This window comes from Dipodomys spectabilis, unplaced genomic scaffold (assembly GCF_019054845.1).
Source record: "Dipodomys spectabilis isolate Male_0828 unplaced genomic scaffold, ASM1905484v1 ptg000140l, whole genome shotgun sequence".
NCBI lineage: Eukaryota > Metazoa > Chordata > Mammalia > Rodentia > Heteromyidae > Dipodomys > Dipodomys spectabilis.
The window spans coordinates 9,794,997-9,815,169 of NW_024870817.1; the positions used below are offsets into that span (position 1 = coordinate 9,794,997).

The 20,173-nt window shown below is 38.9% G+C and overlaps 1 protein-coding gene across 8 annotated transcripts in view; it reads left to right on the forward strand.

Annotated features, from left to right (window-relative positions):
* The window catches only part of Mctp1 (multiple C2 and transmembrane domain containing 1), a 415,812-nt gene that overhangs the window by 386,010 nt on the left and 9,629 nt on the right, over positions 1–20,173 (forward strand). For all 8 annotated transcript variants that reach the window (XM_042690819.1, XM_042690817.1, XM_042690815.1 and 5 more), the window contains one exon: positions 20,054–20,163. In XM_042690819.1, coding sequence (XP_042546753.1) covers positions 20,054–20,163 — 110 coding nt within the window. The remainder of the gene's footprint in view (positions 1–20,053; positions 20,164–20,173) is intronic.

A 20,173-nucleotide genomic window follows, 5' to 3' on the forward strand; every position in this document is an offset into this window, starting at 1 on the left:
GGAGAATGCTATTTCTATTTGTATTTCTGCATAGCAGCAGTTTGGCTCCGAAAAACATATCTAATTCATAATACTGGTATATGTGCCAAAAAGTCATACAAACCAGAAGGTTCAAAATAATTTCTATCAACTCTGCACAGTGTGTTTGAGGAAGAGCAGATTGTTGTAACTTTCATGCTTACAATCAGGGAGCATTCATAAACAGAGGCATTTAAACATTTGTGTATATCTGATATCATAGACACAGCAAAAATCAGGTAAAAAAAGTCAACATTTTTTTGGAATCAACTCCTAACACTTAATGGTTATAGTCACAACAGTAATCACATGATAACAACATTTTGGGAAATATAAACTGAGCAGTGACCTAAGCATTTTACAAACTTGATTAATCTATGCTAGTAGATTTTAAAGCAATTCTAAGTGGCTCCAAGTACAGAGAGTTTTTCAGTTACTCAGTTCTTGCTGTACTTAGTTTTTCTTTGTTGCCTAGAATGTATTTTCACAGAGAATAAGAAGAAGTAAGATCACCTTCCCTTGCAGTAGCAGAATAGCCCAGTGCCTGTCTTCTTTTCCTTTCCTTTTTTTTTTTGTCAGTTGTGGGGCTTGAACTCTGGGCCTGGGCTCTGTCCCTCAGCTCTTCAGCTCAAGGCAAGCGCTCTACCCTTGAGACACAACGCCACTTCTGGTTTTCTGAGTGGTTTACTGGAGTTAAGAGTCTCATAGCCTTTCTTGCCTGGGCTGGCTTTGAACAGAGATCCTCAGATCTCAGCCTCCTGAGTAGCTAGGATAACAGTCGTGAGCCACTGGCGCCTTGCCTAATGCTTGTCATTTAAACCATAACCTAGGCTCTTTTTGCTTTGGTTACTTTTCAAGTAGAGTGTCATATTTTTTTTCCTAGTCTGCCCTCAGAGCATACCTGGGATTATTGTATCTGCCACCGTGCTTGACTTATTGGATGAGAAGGGGAGGGGGTTCACAAATGTTTTGTCTTGGCTGGCCCCAAACCATCAACCTCCCAATCTCACCCTCCCAAGTAGCATGCCATATCTGCCTTTCTTCTTATACTTTTAACACAGGTACTGGACTTGTTGGTCAAGGTCTCTTGAAATTTGTGCATGAGTGCATGCATATGTGTATGTCTTTGACTATAGGTGCTGACATCAACTGCCATCCAGATCCCAAAGTATTATGTTTCTAGGAGACATTCCCAAATAGTGATATTTCTATTTCAGATCCCCCCTGAAACACCTGGCATGGAGAGTTAACAGGTAAGAAGGGTGTCACAGGATGAGAGGAGTGAGAGTTATAGGCACTTCACAGTGAGACTTGCATGGTGTCCAGGGAGCTGTGCTGTCTATAAGACATGGCTTTAATTTTGAAACTTAAAAGAAAATTTTTGCGGGGCTGGGAAGGTGGCTCAGTGGTAGAGCACTTGCCTTGCATGCTCGAGGCCCTGGATTCGATTCCTCAGCACCACATAAGAAAAAAGCCGGAAGTGGCGCTGTGGCTCAAGTGGTAGAGTGCTAGCCTTGAGCTGAAGAGCTGAGGGACAGCGCCCAGGCCCAGAGTTCAGGCCCCACGACTGAACCAAAAAAAAAAAAGAAAATTTTTGCCAATCCTGGGGCTTGTGAACTCAGGGCCTAGGCAACATCCCCAAGCTTCTTTTGCTCAAGGCTAGCACTCTACCACTTGAGCCACAGCATCACTTCCAGCCTTTTCTGTTTATGTGGTACTGAGGAATAAACTCAGGGCTTTGTGCATGCAAGGCAAGCACTCTACCACTGAGCAACCTTCCTAGGCCTAAAACTTAAAGAGAACTTTGAAGTTTGGGGTGGCTCCTAACCTAGGATTTTCTCTGTCACTAACTAGTTCTAATGGCATAGAAAAGAAAATCATCCTCTTACTTGATGCCAGAGTATCCCTCACAAATAAGATGGGGAAAGGGGGTGAAGGTCCACTTGGTCCATATTCTTGACCAAAGTAACATTTCCCTCCTTTTTGTGACCAGTTAAATGCAAATGATTGCAAAAATTAATGAAGTCCCTTTATAACAGCAGCAGATAAATTCCCAGATAGACAAAATATCATTCCAGCCAGCTGTTCATTTACTTTAGAGACTAATTCTCCCTGACTAGATTAGTAAAATGAAACAAATCACTGATGATATCATTAAGTTCGATATTGTTTATCAAGTTATTTATCCATTTTTTTGGGGGGGGGTCGGTTGTGGGGCTTGAACTCTGGGCCTGGGCACTGTCCCTCAGCTCTTCAGAGCAAGGCTAGTGCTCTACCACTTGAGCCACAGCACCACTTCCAGTTTTCTGAGTAGTTTATGGGAGATATTTCACAGACTTTCTTGCCTGGGCTGGCTTTGAACCGAGATCCTCAGATCTCAGCCTCCTAAGTAGCTAGGATTACAGGTGTGAGCCACTGGCGCCTGGCTTTATGTATTGTTTTATTGTTCTTGTTTGGGATTATGTGGCTCGAACTCAGGGCCTGGGCTCTGTCCCTGAGCTTTTGTGCTCAAGACTGGCACTCTACCACTTGGAGCCACAGCTATACTTCCAGCTTTCTGCTGGTTAATTGGAGATAGGAGTCTTGCATCACAGCTTTTCCTGAAAGGTCCAGCTTCAAACCAGCCTCCTGACTAGCTGGGATTATAAGAATGAGTGCCCAGTGCCCAACTACTATCTTCTTAGAAAGAGCCAGGAATTGATGAGTAAACAAAATAGCAGAAGGTATTTTCTTGTTATTTTATGATAAGTACCAGGTTCCACTCTGCTGCAGGGTAGATGGCCTCCCTTCTGCTGTGGAAGAGCCTAGAGAGGCAGGGAGGCTTTCTCTTTCAAGAGAAGAAGAAATCATTTGCTATTGAACACAAAACTAACATGAACCTAAAGTGTGTGATGTCTCCTTAAACTTTATACAAGGAGGCTAAATAACAGAGTCCATAAGATGGATAGAACTTAATTTTAGCAAGGTAGTGGAAAATATATATGCAAATTCATAGCCAGTCATTAGTGGCCAATGTCTTCAATCCTTGCTGCTCAGGGGGCTGAGATCCGATTATCTAAATTCCAAGACAGTCCAAGCCAAAAAAAAAAAATCCCTAAGATTCTTACCTGCAATTAACTACCAAAAAGCCAGACATGGAGCTGTGGCTTAAGTGGTAGATTACTACCTTGAGCAAAAAGCTCAGGGAGAGCACCCAGGCTCTGAGTTCAAACCTCTGAACCAGCACATGCGTGTGCACACACACATACATGCGCGTGCACACATATGCAAATTCAGTAACTAATAACGTAGTGCCATATTGATACAAATCACTCCCCCGAGTCTGTGAACAGCCCAGAGGTGGAAGATGATATTTCACAGCAAACAATCTCACATCTGCTGCTGTCTCCACCAACCTCCTCATCAGCCTCAATCCCAATGGCTCTGCTTTTTACATCATGGAGAATAGCAGCAATCAGAACTCCAAGATTTCTGCATCTTCTCCTCACCAAAGCTAAGCGCTATCTTACCTACACCACTGTTTTTCCTTCCTGCTGGCCACTTCCTGCTTCTTTCTGCTGTCTTAACCCTTTCCAAGCACATCCCATCTCAAGCCACAATTGTCCTCTGCTACATCCTTTCTCCTCTCTGCAGATCATCCAAACACAAGGAAATATGCTCCAGGGTAGCCCTTTGGGAAAGAAAATGTAGATCCAAATTAGATTCAATTTGTTAGACTCGAACTTGAGAGCCCCCCCCCCCCCCCCAGAGACCATGATCAATGCAAACAGCAAAAGAGTCGATCGAGCCTGGACTCACAATCATTACCGACACAGTGGGTCAGAGTTGTGAGCCCTGACCACGTGTTCAGCAGGGTTCTTATAGGGTTTCCAGCAAATAGGTGGGGTTTAAGTTTCGCTGGCTTCTACATAATTGGTCAGCATTTCATGGGCAAATTTTGGGTCACCCTAACCCTGCAGCTGCTTCTACAACCCTGCAGCTGCTTCTACCAGCTGACCATCCCATCCATTTTCCAGTACCTGGAGTTGTGTTTCTCAACCCTTATCTAACTGGCAGTTGCTAAGGGTATAATGGGTATAATTGCAGTTTAGATTGCGGGCTGAGAACCTTCCAAGAACTGTTTTTTCCAATAATTGTTTTGTCCCTTAAGTTTAACCTGAGGTCAGTTTTACAGGAGATGATGGCTTGCTTTTAGAATGAGGTTAGCTTAGTCCTTCATTCCCTCCTCTTCTAGACACGCAGGGGCCAATCATGGTCCCTGGGCTCTCAACCCTAGATGGGTTTCATTCATCTCTTCAGAGTGTAAAGGGTGATATTGACTCCTAGGTACCATTAGTTCGATGGTATTTACCTGGTCCTTTACGAAAGTTATGAGTCTATTTATCACACAGGGGCCTATGGTAAGCACAAATAAAAGTACAATAAGTGGGCCTAATAGAGTAGAAATTAAGGTTGTTAACCATGGGGAGTAGTTAAAACATGATTCAAACCATCCTTGAGATTGCTCTCACTCTCGCTTTCTCTTGGGGTTACTCTGAGGGCAGCCTAGCACAAGATGGCAGGGTTAATCTCAAAATGGAGTTACTTTGGCTCTTTAAGTAGAGTATTCTTCACCTCAACAAAGAAAAGAAAGTTCTGCCTTGATTCTATATGTGTATTCTCTAGATCTTTCTCTGTTTTGGGTTTTTTTGTTTGTTTTTGGTTGGTTGTGGGACTTGAACTCTGCCTTGAGCTGTCCTTGAGCTCTTCAGCTCAAGGCCAGTGCTCTACCACTTAAGCTTCAGGGGTTCTGGTGGTTAATTGGAGATAAGAATTTCACCAACTTTCCGACTTCCCAGCCTGGGCTGGCTTTAAACTGAGATTCTCAGATCTCAGCCTCCTGAGTAGCTAAGATTACAGGCATGAGCTACCAGCACCTGGCCCTATCCCTGTTTTTAAGCCACTTTCCTTTTTTAACCTCTCAATTGAGTTTGAAAGGTTTCTTCTTTTTTTCTCCTTGAAACCTTTTCTTTCTTTGACTCCTTTGGTGGTGCCTCCAAATTTTTCTCCCACCTTAGTGTTTATCTTGTTTGTTGGCTCCTTCTGTCCTAAGTTTGTCTGACCTTAAGGCTCTGCTCTGGCTGTATCCATCCATATTCTTTTCCTGGAGACTCCTTCCATTCCTACAACATTAAAGGGCCTAGTTTATACCAAGGACTTTCAAATCTGCATCTCTTATCCCTCTCATCCCCAGCTATTCTGGCATTTCACATCTTTTCATAGCCCAAATGCAACTTTTTCCCCCTAGTCCTGGGGCTTGAACTCAGGACCTGCGTGTTGTCCTTTTGCTCAAGACTAGGGTACTACAGCACCACTTCCAGCTTTGACTGAGTAGTTCAATGGAGATTAGAGTCTGACAGACTTTAATACCCAGGATGGCTTTGAATAGTGATCCTTAGATCTCAGCCTCCTGAGTAGCTAAGATTTACAGGTATAAGCCACCAGAGCCCAGCTCAAATACAACTTTTTATCTGCTCTTTTCCTAAGCATGTCCTTTCTCTATTCTTCAACTAAACAAAATCTGGCTCATTTACTTAATTTCTGAAGCTAAAAAATGTAGGTTAATTCCTGGAGTTTTCTCTTTTATCACCTTCTAAATCCAATCTAATAACAGGTCTGTACTTTTACAGTACTTGGAATACCACCCTGCTCTAAGCTGTCTTCCCTTCCAAGAATAGTACAATAGCCTTGTTTTTTCCTGTAAACCTTCTGCCTAAATAGTCTTTTTAAAATACAAATTAGATCTTAGCTCACTGTCCCTTGGTAGAAACATTCCAATTGTTTCCCATTACACTGAGAATTAAACCCTCACTCCTACCTGGTTTACATCACCCCTCTGTGGTGTGGCTTGCTTCTCTGATTATGTTCCATTCTTCCTTCACTGACCACTATGCTCTAGTGGACATGTTTTGTTTTCTCCAGGCAAGCTCAATTTGCTTTGAGGTTAATCCCTACCTATCCTTCTTCTGTAATTTCCATCCCCACACAGCCTGACAGTTGGCTAATGGGAGGCATTGGAAGGAAGAAAAAAGAAAAATGGCACCTCTTAGTATATCTCCTTGCTTCTGGGGACATTTTTCAGTAGTGACTAGGTGGTTGGATCTCCTCTGTATTTTAGCCTCCCACCAGGTGGATCCTCTATAATTGCAAATGCTGCCAAACCCTACATGTCTTTGACTCCTGCCAATAGATAGTCTCTGTGATTTAACATCTGCCTTCAGTGGCTTCCTGCATGAACAAAGTCTGCCATTCTGTATTTGATTCTCCATTCTTCCACCACCTGGGTAGCTACTTTCTTGGAAATACCTAGAGTAGTTTGTGTTTCCTAGACAAAATAGTTCTCAACTATCAAGTGTATCCTCAGAACATCCCTCCCTGACCATTAGAGCCCTCTCCAGATTGGGGATCTTTATTTTACTTTTCCACTTTCTAAGGAACACTACTACGTTTCTTTTTTTGTTTATATATTTGTTTGGTGCTGCAGTAAGAAGACCCCTACTCAGACAGGCAAGCCTGCCTAGTCGTCCAGAGTGACAGAGCCCACCACAACAAAGTTGTTTAACAAAAGCAACTTTATTGAGAGAGTTCTTTTTTTTTAAATTTAATTTGATTTTATTTGTGAACATACTGTACAGAGGGATTACAATTACATGGGCAGGATAATGCATACATTTCTTACCAAGCATTGCAGCCTCCTCCTTTGGTTTACCCTTCACCTCCCTTCCCAGCCTCCCCCCTCCCCCCCAATCCCAATACTTCTCCTTCTCCCCCCTTCCCCCCCCCCCCCCCCCCGCACCGATGTTGTAAAGCTCGTTTTGGACATGACAACTTGTACTTCTCATTGTTGCAACAGGTCCACCTGTATCCTTAAACAACTGGTTTTCCCCGTCTCCTCCACAAGTTATACTGACATCAAATATAGTGAAAGCAGGGGTTATACTGTGGGGGAGGGACATACAAAGCAACAAAGAGATAATCTTATAAATGCATTAGAAACACATGCGTGAAAGAAAAAAACATTAAAATACATATCTAAGGGTTCATTTTCCTGAGATCACATTATCTGACCTTTTCCGCTTGACTCATACATATACTAGATATTGCAAATAAGGGAAACCATGGGACCTATGTTTCTTTGGGCCTGGCTTACTTCACTTAATATAATTTTTTCCAAGCCTTTCCATTTCCTAACAAATGGGGAAATGTCATTCTTTCTGATGGAGGCATAGAATTCCATTGTGTATATATACCACATTTTCTTGATCCATTCATCTACTGAAAGGCATCTGGGTTGGTTCCATATCTTAGCTATGGTAAATAATGCTGCAATAAACATTGTTGTGCTGGTAGCTTTAGTGTGGTCTTGTTTGTAAACATTTGGGTAAATGCCCAAAAGTGGGATTGCTGGGTCATAGGGGAGTTCTATGTGAAGTCTTTTGAGGAACCTCCATACTGCTTTCCAAAGTGGTTGAACAAGTTTACATTCCCACCAACAATGAAGTAAGGTTCCTTTCTGTCCACATCCCCTCCAGCATCTGTTGTTGTTAGAGTTCTTGATTTTTGCCGTTCTAACTGGGGTGAGGTGATATCTCAATGTTGTTTTGATTTGCATTTCTTTTATGGCTAGGGATGTTGAACATTTCTTCATGTGTCTATTGGCCATCCTTCTTTCTTCTTCAGAGAAGTTTCTCTTTAAGTCTTTCGCCCACTTATTTATTGGGCAGTTGTTTCTTTGAGGATTTGTTGTTGGGGGGTTTAATTTTTTGAGTTCCAAGTATATTTTAGATATGAGACCCTTGTCCGTTGTATGGCTAGTAAAGATCTTCTCCCAATCCGTGGGCTTTCTATTGATCTTGCTAGCTATGTCATTTGCCCTGCAGAAGCTCTGCAACTTTATGCAATCCCATTTGTCCAACCTTTCTTTGATTTGTTGTGTTTCTAGGTCTCTATTCAGAAAATTTCGGCCTGAGCCAAGGAGACCTAGGGTTTCTCCTATTCCATCCTGTAATGTTTTCAGAGTGTCTGCTTTGACTTCAATGTCTTTGATCCATTTGGAGTTGATTCTGGTGCAGGGTGATATATAAGGACCTAGCGTTAGTTTTCTACATGTAGTTAACCAATTTTGTCAGCACCATTTACTGAAGAGGCTGTCTTTCTTCCATTCTATTGTTTTAGCTCCCTTATCGAAGATTAGATGGCTATAGGTCTGTAGGTTCATTTCTGGGTTTTCAATTCTATTCCATTGGTCCTGAGGTCTGTTCTTATGCCAATACCAAGCTGTTTTGATTACTATGGCTTTATAGTAGAGTTTGAAATTTGGTATTGATATTCCTCCAGCAGTGTTCTTTCCGTTGAGGAGCGTTTTTGCTATTCGGGGTCTTTTATTGTTCCATGTGAATTTTTGGATTGCCTCTACTATTTCCTTGAAGAATGAGGTTGGAATTTTGATAGGTATTGCGTTGAATTTGTAGATAGCCTTGGGAAGTATTGCCATTTTCACGATGTTAATCTTTCCAATCCAGGAGCATGGGAGGCTTTGCCATTTTTTTAGTTCTGTGTTGATTTCCTTTTTCAAGATTTTAAAGTTTTCATCATAGAGGTCCTTCACTTCTTTAGTTAAGTTAATTCCTAGCTATTTTATTTTTTGTGGGGCTATTACAAATGGAGTTGCTTTCCTAATTTCAGCCACACTTTTCTCATTGTTGGCATACAGAAAAGCCATTGATTTTTGGGGGTTAATTTTATAACCTGCTACTTTGCCAAAGTTTTGAATCAGCTTGAGTAATTTGGGAGTGGAGTCTATGGGATTCTTTAAATACAAGATCATGTCATCTGCAAAGAGGGAGAGTTTTATTTCTTCTTTCCCTATTTGGATCCCCTTTATGTCTGCATCTTGTCTTATTGCTGTAGCTAGGCATTCTAATACTAGATTGAAGAGAAGTGGAGAGAGTGGGCATCCTTGTCTTGTTCCTGAGTTAAGAGGAAATGGCTTTAGTTTTTCACCATTGAGTATAATGCTGGCTGTAGGTTTGTCGTATACAGCCTTTATTGTATTGAGGAATGTTCCATGGATTCCTAATTTTTCCAAAACCTTCATCATGAAGGGGTGTTGGATCTTGTCAAATGCTTTTTCTGCATCTATTGAGATAACCGTGTGGTTCTTATTCTTGCTCCTGTTGATGTGATGAATAATATTAATTGATTTGCGTATATTGAACCAGCTTTGCATCCCTGAAATGAATCCTGTTTGATCGTGGTGTATGATTTTTTGGATGAATTGTTGAAGTCGATTGGCCAAAATTTTGTTGAGAAGTTTTGCATCAATATTCATCAAAGAAATGGGGAGAGAGTTCTTATACTGACCAGTCAGAGCCGCAGCTGTGACCCAGAGCTACCCACATACTTTGGTTTATAAAGGCAAAATTCATGAGGTTGAGCCTGTTCACACGCAGGTGACCAATGGGATTGTTACACACACAAAAGATTGTACAGTCAAACCAGACCACATGCAGGTAGCCAATGAGATTACAGTTTGTCTGTAATGGCTATTTAAACCAGCCTATCACTTTGGTTTAAAATGGCATGCAGATTTAGCGAGTAAGGCAGGGTTTACCTGTTGGTGGGCAAAAGGAGGAATTTACCCTAACCACATGCAAAAGGCAGAGTTTACCATAAGCAAGTGGTGTCACCAGTTTGAGCCCGATTGTAGCCTATCAGTTTTATCGTTCAGTCTTTATCTGAACAATCAAGGGGTGGGGGACCAGATGCATTTTTTTCATTCCAGGAACTAGGCCCATCAAGTCTAAAGTCCCTAAAACAAAGGCAAAGCTCAAAATGGAGTCATACCAGCTTTGGCTCCATCTCAGGTTCCACTTCAGTGCAATCTCATCTATGTATCCTGAAGTTTAGTATTATCCTCAGAACCTATGAAAGTGCCTCAAACTATTAATATTCAGTATTTATTAAATAAATGAACAAGGTATTTGTGATGTGAATTAAAAGAATGAAAAGCAGAGCTCTATGTACAGATTCTAGGCAAAGAAAGAAGAGGGAGAGGCAGAAATGAGACAAGGAAGAAGCAAAAAATAAAAAGGGGGAAATATTACCCTTTGGGAAGAAAACATTAGTGAGTACACAGAAAGAAATAATTACATAATCTAATATGTCAGTGCTTTGCACAATACTTAGTGATTGACATTGCTAGCTAGACATTGTCTCTGATGGGAAAATTGAATATTTGTAGGTTGAGTAAACTATCTAAATTCCCATAGTTTGTAATAAGACCATGTAGGATTCAAGTTCACAACATTTAGCTGTCTGATTAAAACAAGCCCAGAAAACTATACTGTAGCCTCAACCCAGGTCCATCCTACTTTTATTTTATTTTATTTATTTATTTATTTTTTGTCGGTCGTGGGGCTTGAACTCTGGGTCTGGGCGCTGTCCCTCAGCTCTTCAGCTCAAGGCGAGCGCTCTACCACTTGAGCTACAGCGCCACTTCCCCATCCTACTTTTAATATAGGAACTCTAAATGTAGATACATAAAATACCATTTTGGTGTTAGCTCTTCATCAGTATGGTAAACATCTACAATGACCTAGAAGAAGAATGATTTTAGCCCATGATATCAGAGATCATGGTTGGCTGGCTCTATTGTTTCTGGGTCATGTGAAGGAGAACATCATGGAAGGATGTGAGACCAAGAAGAAAGGAGGGGATGATCAGAGAGTGAGCACCAGGTACAGGAGTTTCTTCAACACCACTGCTAGGGAACTACTTCCCCCAACCAAAATGTCATGCATGGAAGTTGGAATCCATCAGTGGACTGGTGAAGTCATAGTTCTCATGGTCCAATTATCTCTCAGTGATTGGTTTTTACCAGCTGGTGACCAAGCCTACAACACTTGAGCATTTTAGATACTAGTCATTCAAATTACAGTAATTTAAAATCATTTATTTTTATCTTACCATAACCACAAGGTCACATCGTGAGACTTTGGGACCCTTTTTCGGATTCCCTTGCTTTTTTTCAGATTCGTCTTGCTTTTTTCATCTTTTCCTTGACCTGCCCCAAAATTCATTGAAAAGCCATCATTCACACAGCTAAGTAAACTAATGTTGGCCTTAGACAAAATAATCATTTGGTGTTTTTTTGCATGCCGACCTTAGAATGAGCCTGTTTTAGTGATTTAGTCTGCAATAAGGAAGAAGTGTAGGGGATAGACCTGCCCATATATCAAAAGCATCTCTTAAGAATGCTCAGTTGTTATTCAAGTATGTGCTACATATGGCATCAATAGAGAAAGATGGCCTAGCTCCCTCCAGATTTGCCAAGCCCTTTATTTGTACTGACACCATCTCTATTTTAGTAAATTTCATTGAGGAATTATCTTCTAAGGAGGTTCATTGAGTTTAGTTCATAAATATGGTTTTCTATTTTTATGCCAAGGTCTAAGAATTGCAAATGATAACTGCTATGCTGTTTATAGAAAAATTAGGAGAGAAAAACCATAAAAGGTGGAGCAAATACTTTTTTCCATAATAATCCCTTTGTTTAGTGGATTCAATTCAGGCCATTAACAAGACTTCAAGATTGCTTTTTTCCTGATTTGTTCTCAAGATTTTTCCCTATCCTCAAACATCATGTTCTGAGAATACTGATATCTACAGCAAACAAATCATGGAAATTAAATAGCAATAAAACTGTTGTTGGCTTCATATAAAAAATATTATCCAGTATTTAGATGGCGATTATTTCCAGAAACTTGGCAATTGTAACCATACAAATGATGAAATTGATTCCAGTCACAGTCCATCTTTGTTTGGAAAGGAAATACTAGTAGTGTTTGAAAAATGGATTATTAAAGACCTTGGTTTGCTGAAGGTGGCTCATATGTTCTATTTGCTAACACAGCATCTTGTTGGGGAAAAAAATAAGTGCAGCTTTTCCCTACCCCAGATTATTTTCACTACAGATCTTTAGAGCAGGAAATAAAAAACAGCTAATGGTTCATGGGGCATGTGGAATTAGTTTAAGCAAAGCCGAACCCTGGTCCTGCTGACCGCCTCCTCTTTCCTGTGCTTGTTTTGTCTATGCTGGCCGTAGAATATGTCAACAAATCTCTTTCAAGCTCTGTTGGGAGAAGGGATGGTGATTCTGTCTCTTCTGTAAGGGAGTAATTTACAACAGATGTGCTTTTCTAGAAAGGTACAAGTTTGTCCTATAACTTATTTGTAAAGAAAAACAGCCTAAGGGTTTTACAAAATAATTCTTGTTTTTGGAGATGTCACAAAAGAGCATTTTTTTTTTTTTTACAATACTAATATGATTCTTTTCACACACAATTTAATTATAACTAAGATTACTCTTTGGGAAGAGCCAAGTTCAAATGGCTAAGGCAATGTAGGGGGGAACACAAACCATATTTGACTCAATTTTTTTAGCAATGACCCCAAAGAAGCCCAATTTTGATCATAAGTGATAAGTTACAGTGCTAGAAATTCTTTTTACCTAATAATATCTTAGCTTTCTCCAATCTTCTTTTCTCTTAACTTCTAAAGTAGGGCAACCACCTTCCCCTGCCATCTCAAGTGGGAAGATAAATATAAAATGCCTTATAAAACATGTCCTTAAAAAGGAAATGGTTAAGAAAAAATTGAGGGTCTCATACCATGTATGCATGCATGTATGTATATATATATTTATATATGTATCATCTATCTTTGGAAACTGTGCCCATTAGCTGAGAATGTACCTCAGTGGTAAGAGTCTGCTGAGCAAAACTGTGCCAAGTAAAATTAGAAAGTAGATTGGCAACAGAGCTTGTGTTGTGTTAGATTAATTCTGGCCTTGAATCATCTATGAAGTTCATTGAGCAAATCACTGATTCTAAGGGGCAGCTTTACTTGCATAAGCATTGACAGGTAAAATCATGTGATGCACATGATAAATGCATATGTCTTGCATGAATATGATCAGTGGCCTGTGGAGGACATAAAACTTTCAATGGGTGAGGAATACTGGGAATAGACGATCTTTCTTCTCAGATGCCATTTTTACAATTCCACATCCAGGTGGGAACAAATACCAAGAAACACCAAGAATGTGGAGCAGATTGAGATAGAAGTGTTGGGAAAAACTTAGGCAATGGGTCAAATAGAGAATGAGAACAGCTGCTGTTGAATCTGATTGACTGTAGAAAGAGAACATGAAATAGATGACAAGAAGTAAACATGAAATAATATTCATGAGTATATAAAAAAGAAAATTCTATCCTTCTCATGTAGATTTAATGCAAACAGCATTTAAGTTTTATAGTATTCCTTTTTGCAGACTCTGAAATGGTTGATATTGACTAATATTTACTGCACGTACTTACATTACAGATGTTTATAGTAAATGCTTTAAATGGATTAATTTTATAACCATTACAGAGGTATGTTCCCTTATCATCTCTGTTTACAGAGGAACTCAAATTTCTCAAAATCATGTAGCCAAGGAAATCATATGGGAAGCTTTTGAGCCATGCTTAACAATAGCCAGTTATTAAGTAGTCTCATAATTTTTTATGGTACTGCTCTCCCACTTGTCTCCTCTGATCTTCCAAATAAATTACAACTATCTAGGTCATAGACTGTCCACAGCCTTCTCTAACTCTTGGCTGCTCTCTTAGTTCTTCATCTGATTTCATCCATATCTATCATAATTCTCTAAAATGAGTTACCATTAAGTCATCAAGAGCAAAACTAAACAAACATAAAATGTTCTAGAGTGTTGGCCATTCCAACTAATGTTTCAAATAATAAGAATAAAATATAAATAAAATAATAACTTTAATTCTCTTTACTAAATAATTATACCCATACTTTTCATTGCTACTGTAGCTTACAGTTCATTTGTACCAGGCATCATAGTAGAATTATTTTAGTTCTGAAATTCAGATGTTATGGAGAATTATTGTTTTAAGGGAAAAATATACTTTTAAAATATATCCTTCTAACTTTAAATATCTCTCTGAATATTTTAGTGTCTCAATAGAGGGTCCCTATTTTTTAGGGCTAGTATTAGGAAAAGAGCCAAGCTAACCAGCAAACTGGATAAGATTGGATACATATAATTGGGTGAGGCATGTAGATAAGATTCAGTAGCCAAGGGATTCTGAGTTGCCAAGCTGCTCTCCGAAAATTTCACTATTCTAGATTTCAGGCTAAAATGCACTTTTCTATATCTGAAAAAGAAGGAATGTTGGTATAGAAAACATTTGATCACTTTGTGTGCCTTTATTCAGCCTATATGTTATATCTAATATATTTTTTTTATGTTAGAGGTATAGGACTTAATGTACTAAAAAAAAAAAAATGGGAGTGGACCCAAAAATCATAGGAAACAATTTGCAAACACAATTATAGACTTCATGGCATGTGAAGTTATACTTATCCATGGAAGAACTGTATGTAGTCAATAGTAATTATATCTCAGTGAATATCAATCTTATCAATGATCTTTGGGTAGAGGTTATGTAGCAAGATTTTAAGGAAGCAAAAATAGGATTTAGATTAGCTCTTTGCAATAGAGTATATCTCACATTGGAATACTTCTTCCAGGAAATAATGTGACCACATACTCTAATTTTTTGGCACAGTCTGTTTTATATTACTATCTTGGTATAAAATAGCTCCCCTTTTCATTCTTAAGTCACACTCAAGCATGAAAAGGAAACTATAATTTTATAAAATAGCAATATTTGTACAAGAATATACTAAATACCTGCTAACTATGACCAATACAGCACAGATGTTCAGCAGATTACTTTCCATGATGCCAGCAGGGCTGACAATTAATGACAGTGGCAGAATGGAGTAGGGCATGCGAAACCAATCCCAAAGTACACATTGAGCATATCTATTATTTCCTTTTTATTTTTCTAGTTAGAACATAGTCAATGAAGTGGTGCATGTGTCATTTTGTCTTGACAGCTAATGAACAACTAAACATATAGGGCACATATTTAGTACCTATATTTTAGTATGTCTTCAGATTTTTCTAAATATCTCAATATACAAAGTAGCTGCAATTTTGAAGAGAATCTTAATTTTAATAGGTGATAATAAAATAGGCAAATATTACGTAATCATAGTTGTAGTTGATGTTTTGTGAACTATTTAAATCTACAGAAGCAAGCTTTAAAAATAGTGTAGAATTAGCTGGGTGCTGATGGCTCACAGCAGTAAGCCTATTCACTAGGCTGGGATCCATAGGATAGTGGTTCAAGGCCAGCCAGGCCAAAAAAGTTCACAGGACTCCATCTTCAAAATAACTAACAAAAAGTTGGGCTGGATTAGTGGCTCAAATGGTAGGGCACCAACCAAGAAAACTTGAGGCCTTTAGTTCAAGCCTGGGTACTTGAAAAAAAAAAATACTGTAGAATGGGTTTTTTTTTTTGGGGGGGGGGGGTTGGTCATGGGGCCTGAACTCTGGGCCTGGGCGCTATCCTCAAGGCTAGCTCTCTACCGCTTGAGCCACAGTGCCACTTCTGGCTTTTTCTGCTTATGTGGTGGTTAGGATTCGAACCTAGGGCATACACTCTGCCACTAAGCCACCTTCCTGGCTCCAGAATGGCTATATTTTATGGTAGTTCTACCTTTAGTTTTTTAAGGACCCTCCATGCTGACTTCCCTAGTGGTTGAACTAGTGGGAAAGTTCTTTTCCTGCCTTCTCACATCCTTATCAACATTTATTCTTTGTGTTCTTGTCTCTGGCCATTTTGATTGGCGTGAAATGAAATCTCAGTGCAGTTTTATCTTGCATATCCTTTATTGCCAGAGATGAAAAGCATTTCTTCATGTATTTCTTAAACATCTGTCCTGCTTTTGAGAATTAAACATGGAGCAATGAAGTTTATTGAGATTGGCTGGCACAGGGGTAGATGTGGGAGAATGAGAGAGGGGTCAGTGATCAAGGTACATTGTACATATATATGGACATATGATAAGTCAAAGTAATCCTCCCTTGTCTATGTACTCATATGTACTAATAAAATGTAGGAAAACGGCATAGAATAATTTGTAGTTGTGCAATATAAATATATTGTCATAAGATCTCAGATTTACAGTTACAGCTATTTTGGGGGGCAGTAGTTTTTTTCATGTTCAAGAGAAAACATAATAATGCTTTTTTATTTTTTTCAAAGAAACTAGTGTCACTACCTAGCCTTTGGATGATTAACTACCCTAAGCTATTTCTTTCATCCATGCTGGTTTATAAAGGAAAGCAAAAATGACAATAAAAGAAATGTACCAATTTATTCTCTACTAATAAAGTATTGAACATTAGGAGAAAAGTATGAAATATTGGAATGCAACACAGAGCAATTCCATTACCCACTGTAGTTCTGGGTCATATACTGTATATAAAGAGTAATTACTACATTTGTTGGAGACCACAGTAGAGGAGTATAGATCTGATGAAAGGTTTTAAAGTAAAATTTATGCTTTGCTCCCCCAAATTTTAACATCACAGACATACCATCCCCTGGTGGCTAAAGATATAGGAGGGGCATCTGGGCTGGAACAGCAAGAAAGCTGAATAAAATTAAGGGTAATCTGACTTTAAAAGAATTTTAGCCAATAATCTTATACAGCAACACTTGGAATTTTATAGTGCTACTAAAATCCTTTGTACTTGGCTTAAATGACACATTCTAATAATGAAGGCCAATTTTTAATGCCTGTGCATCACATTGTTGACATTAAACAGTGTGTTCCGAGTCAGGGTCTTGTTGCTTATGCCTGTAATCCTAGTTGCAGGGGAGACTGAGATTTGAGGACCAAGGTTCAAAGTCAGTCTGGGGAGATAAATCTGAGACTCTTATCTCCACTTAGCCAGTAAAAATCCACAAGTGGAGTGGTGGCTCAATTGGTAGTGTGACAGCATTGAGTGAAAAAGCAGGAAGTCCTGAGTTGAAGCCCCAGTATCAGCATAAAAACAAAACAAACTGCCACCGTCAACAAGAAAAACAAAACCATACCTTTCAGTTTCCACCAATGAATCAAATTTTTAGATGTCATTTTCTTGCTGCTTGATGAGCTTCAAGACTAGATCATGCTGTCTACACATTTCTAAATACTGTATTTCCAGCTTTTTTTTTTTCTTCTTTATCTTGCTGTGCTTCTGGTGGAAGAACTGAAGCTGTCTTGGATAGGAGAGAGAAATAACAATATTGTGGATAGACTCTAAAGTGGATCAGTTACAAACTCAGTCAAATGTTTCTAGAGAAAAATAGTGAAGCAGTTGCCAATGAGCTATGTGAAAAGCACTTTACAGTGTGTGTGTGTGTGTGATGGTTAGCTTGCAGATGGATGGAGTGTTGAGGATGTATCTGCCCAGACTGGCTCTAAACCATGATCCTTTGTATTTACGTCCCCTGAGTACCTAGAATTACAAGTCTGAGTCACTGGCATCCTGTTAAATGTTTTGGTTTTATAATTAATTCCACTCAGTATGTTAATGATTTTGTTAAAAATTAAAAACAATTCACATCTGAAAATGCATGTTTACATCCATAATTTTGAATGTAATTATTAACTACACTAGAAATAACATCCCATCATTTGTGTTAATTTCTTATAAATTGCTTCCCACTTAGCCTTTTTAAAAAATCCAAGTGATTTGCACATTGTAATCCTGAGCTACATCCCAACTCCAGCTGTGGTTAGTTTATACCTTTGACATAGTTTTTAATGTAACCACTGCTATCAAAATATTTAAGTGCTCAAGATGCTTTCCTAGTATGAAGTTAGTAAAACACCTGTACTTTATGATTCATTTTTCTTAGGGTATTTTTGGAGATATCTGAGGTAATCTAGGTAGAGTTTTGGTTATCTCAAGTAGTTTTTAACATAATATTCTTCAAGTAGTTAATACAATTGCTGAGTAATATACTTGAAACCAAATTATTCATATTTATCTATATTTAACTGAAAAAAACTTTTCTATTCAGTACTGTAATATAGAAATACAGTATCCATTTTCATAGATTTTGTAAATTTCTTGATTATGCTTAAGTATGTTATACATTTTGTCACTGTGAAAGAGTAACACAATTTTGAACTAGAAATACCTTATTCACAATGGACTTTAATTGAAGAACCAGAATGGTTGACTTCATTTTTTGTTTCTTCCTTTTTTTTTTTTTGTTCTAAAGATTGAACCCAGGGCCTTGTACATTCCAAGCATGTATTTTACCACCACTGACACCCTTCTCCCAAGTCTGCTAGTTCACTTTACTATGTACAGAATAAATCGTTAGAAGAGTACCTTGCCTAAAAGACAAAGAACTTAGCTGTGCTTAAGAACAGAGGAACTGGGTAGTTAAGAATCAGCCAGACCCAGTAGTTAGCCATTTTATTCCAAAGTGTGCAATCAATCACATAAGTAAAAGTAATGTTTGATTAAACGAAAAGGAAGTAAACAAAATGGATGCATCTAGTTTTATCATGGTCATGTGATTTTGGAGATAATAAAAACACTGATGAGTAGCTAGTTGTTTCCTACACTGTTAAAACAAAACACAAAAAACCTTTGTGCCAGGTGCCAGTGGCTCACGCCTGTAATCCTAGCTACTCAGGAGACTACACGGTTCAAGGCCAACCCAGGCAGGAAAGTAGATGAGACTATCATCTCCAATAAAACACTAGAAAACTGGAAGTGCGCTGTGGCTCAAGCAGTAGAGCGTTCACCTTGAGCTGAAGAGCTGATAGCACCCAAGCCCAGAGTTCAAGCCCCACGACAAAACAAAACAAAACAAAACCTTTGTGTCTCATGTGCTTCACTGACAAACTGTTTTGGTAATCCCCTTGGCAATTAAATTTGAACTGCTCAAAGTAACTGATGTACTAGGTTTGGTCCATATGCCGTTGGTCCAGTGTACCACTTGTTCCTTGGAAGATATCTGTATATCCATGCTTCATTCTTGCTTGGTTTTTAGGTGGCCAAGTGTTCAGAGTGTAAAAAGTGCTCTCAACTCTTCTGAAATAAAAGTATGTAAATGTGCAACATGACATTATTATTCTAGCTTCCTGGCTGCTTTCAGCAAGCACTGACTGCCACATGAGGTCTCAAGTGTTCTGGCATAGTATACAAGTTTTCAAAAGATGTAATGAAATTGGATCTACATTTCCATAGATGTTCAAGTTGGCAAGGAGGAATGGAGTCATGGAATCAGGGTTGGATGGTCTCCATCAAACAGCCTAGGCAAGCGCCTGTGATGCCAGGCTACTAAGCAGAATTTTCAATTGTGAAAGGCCACCACTAGTTCTTCCTCTGGGTCTAAAAGTACAAAATATGTGCACATTTTAGGCTCATACCACTTTTCTGGATGCTTCAGGCTTAATCCCAACTCCCCCATTCCCTGAAGCTCTGTTTAAATTGGGCAGAGTTGTAAAATGAACCAAGTACAAAAGGAGGGGAAATGCTTAGACTCCTGACTAATGTATAGGCTACTATGTAACAGATGAAAGTATTAAAGAGGGAGATCAGGCTGGGTATGTCAGAGGGTCTCAGTTGATTTTAGATGCCCTTGTAATTGTTTTGTTTAAATTGCTCACAGGTACTCTTAACAGCAACCAGCATTTTCTGCTGTTGAAATATCTGGAGCCACAAACCAAATTTACGACTCTGGGTCATGGGCTAAAAAATTTAGGATTGCTGAGTAGAGTCATGGTGCGTCCCGGCTCAGTGCAACAAATACCAGCTTCTCAGACCTTCCCTCTCACACCTGGCCCTCCAACTCCCATGATGCTTCTGCTCACCAAACAGAATTCAAGTTCAATATTGTGTGGGTCCATAATGCTGATTATCCTTTTTCATGATCTTTCTTTTGAAAATTTTATAAGCTCCAATCATCTATTTATCTATCCACAGATAAAAAACCCAAAGAATCCAAGCACTTTATAAAGAATACCTTTTACTCATACAGAATTTCTTATTTAATTTTAGGACAGTGAAAAAAAGGGATTTATAAATAAAATCTATGCCATCCAAGAGGTATGTGTTAGTGTCCAGAACATCCTAGATGAAGTGGCTTCCTTTGGCGAAAGGATAAAAAAGTAAGTGATG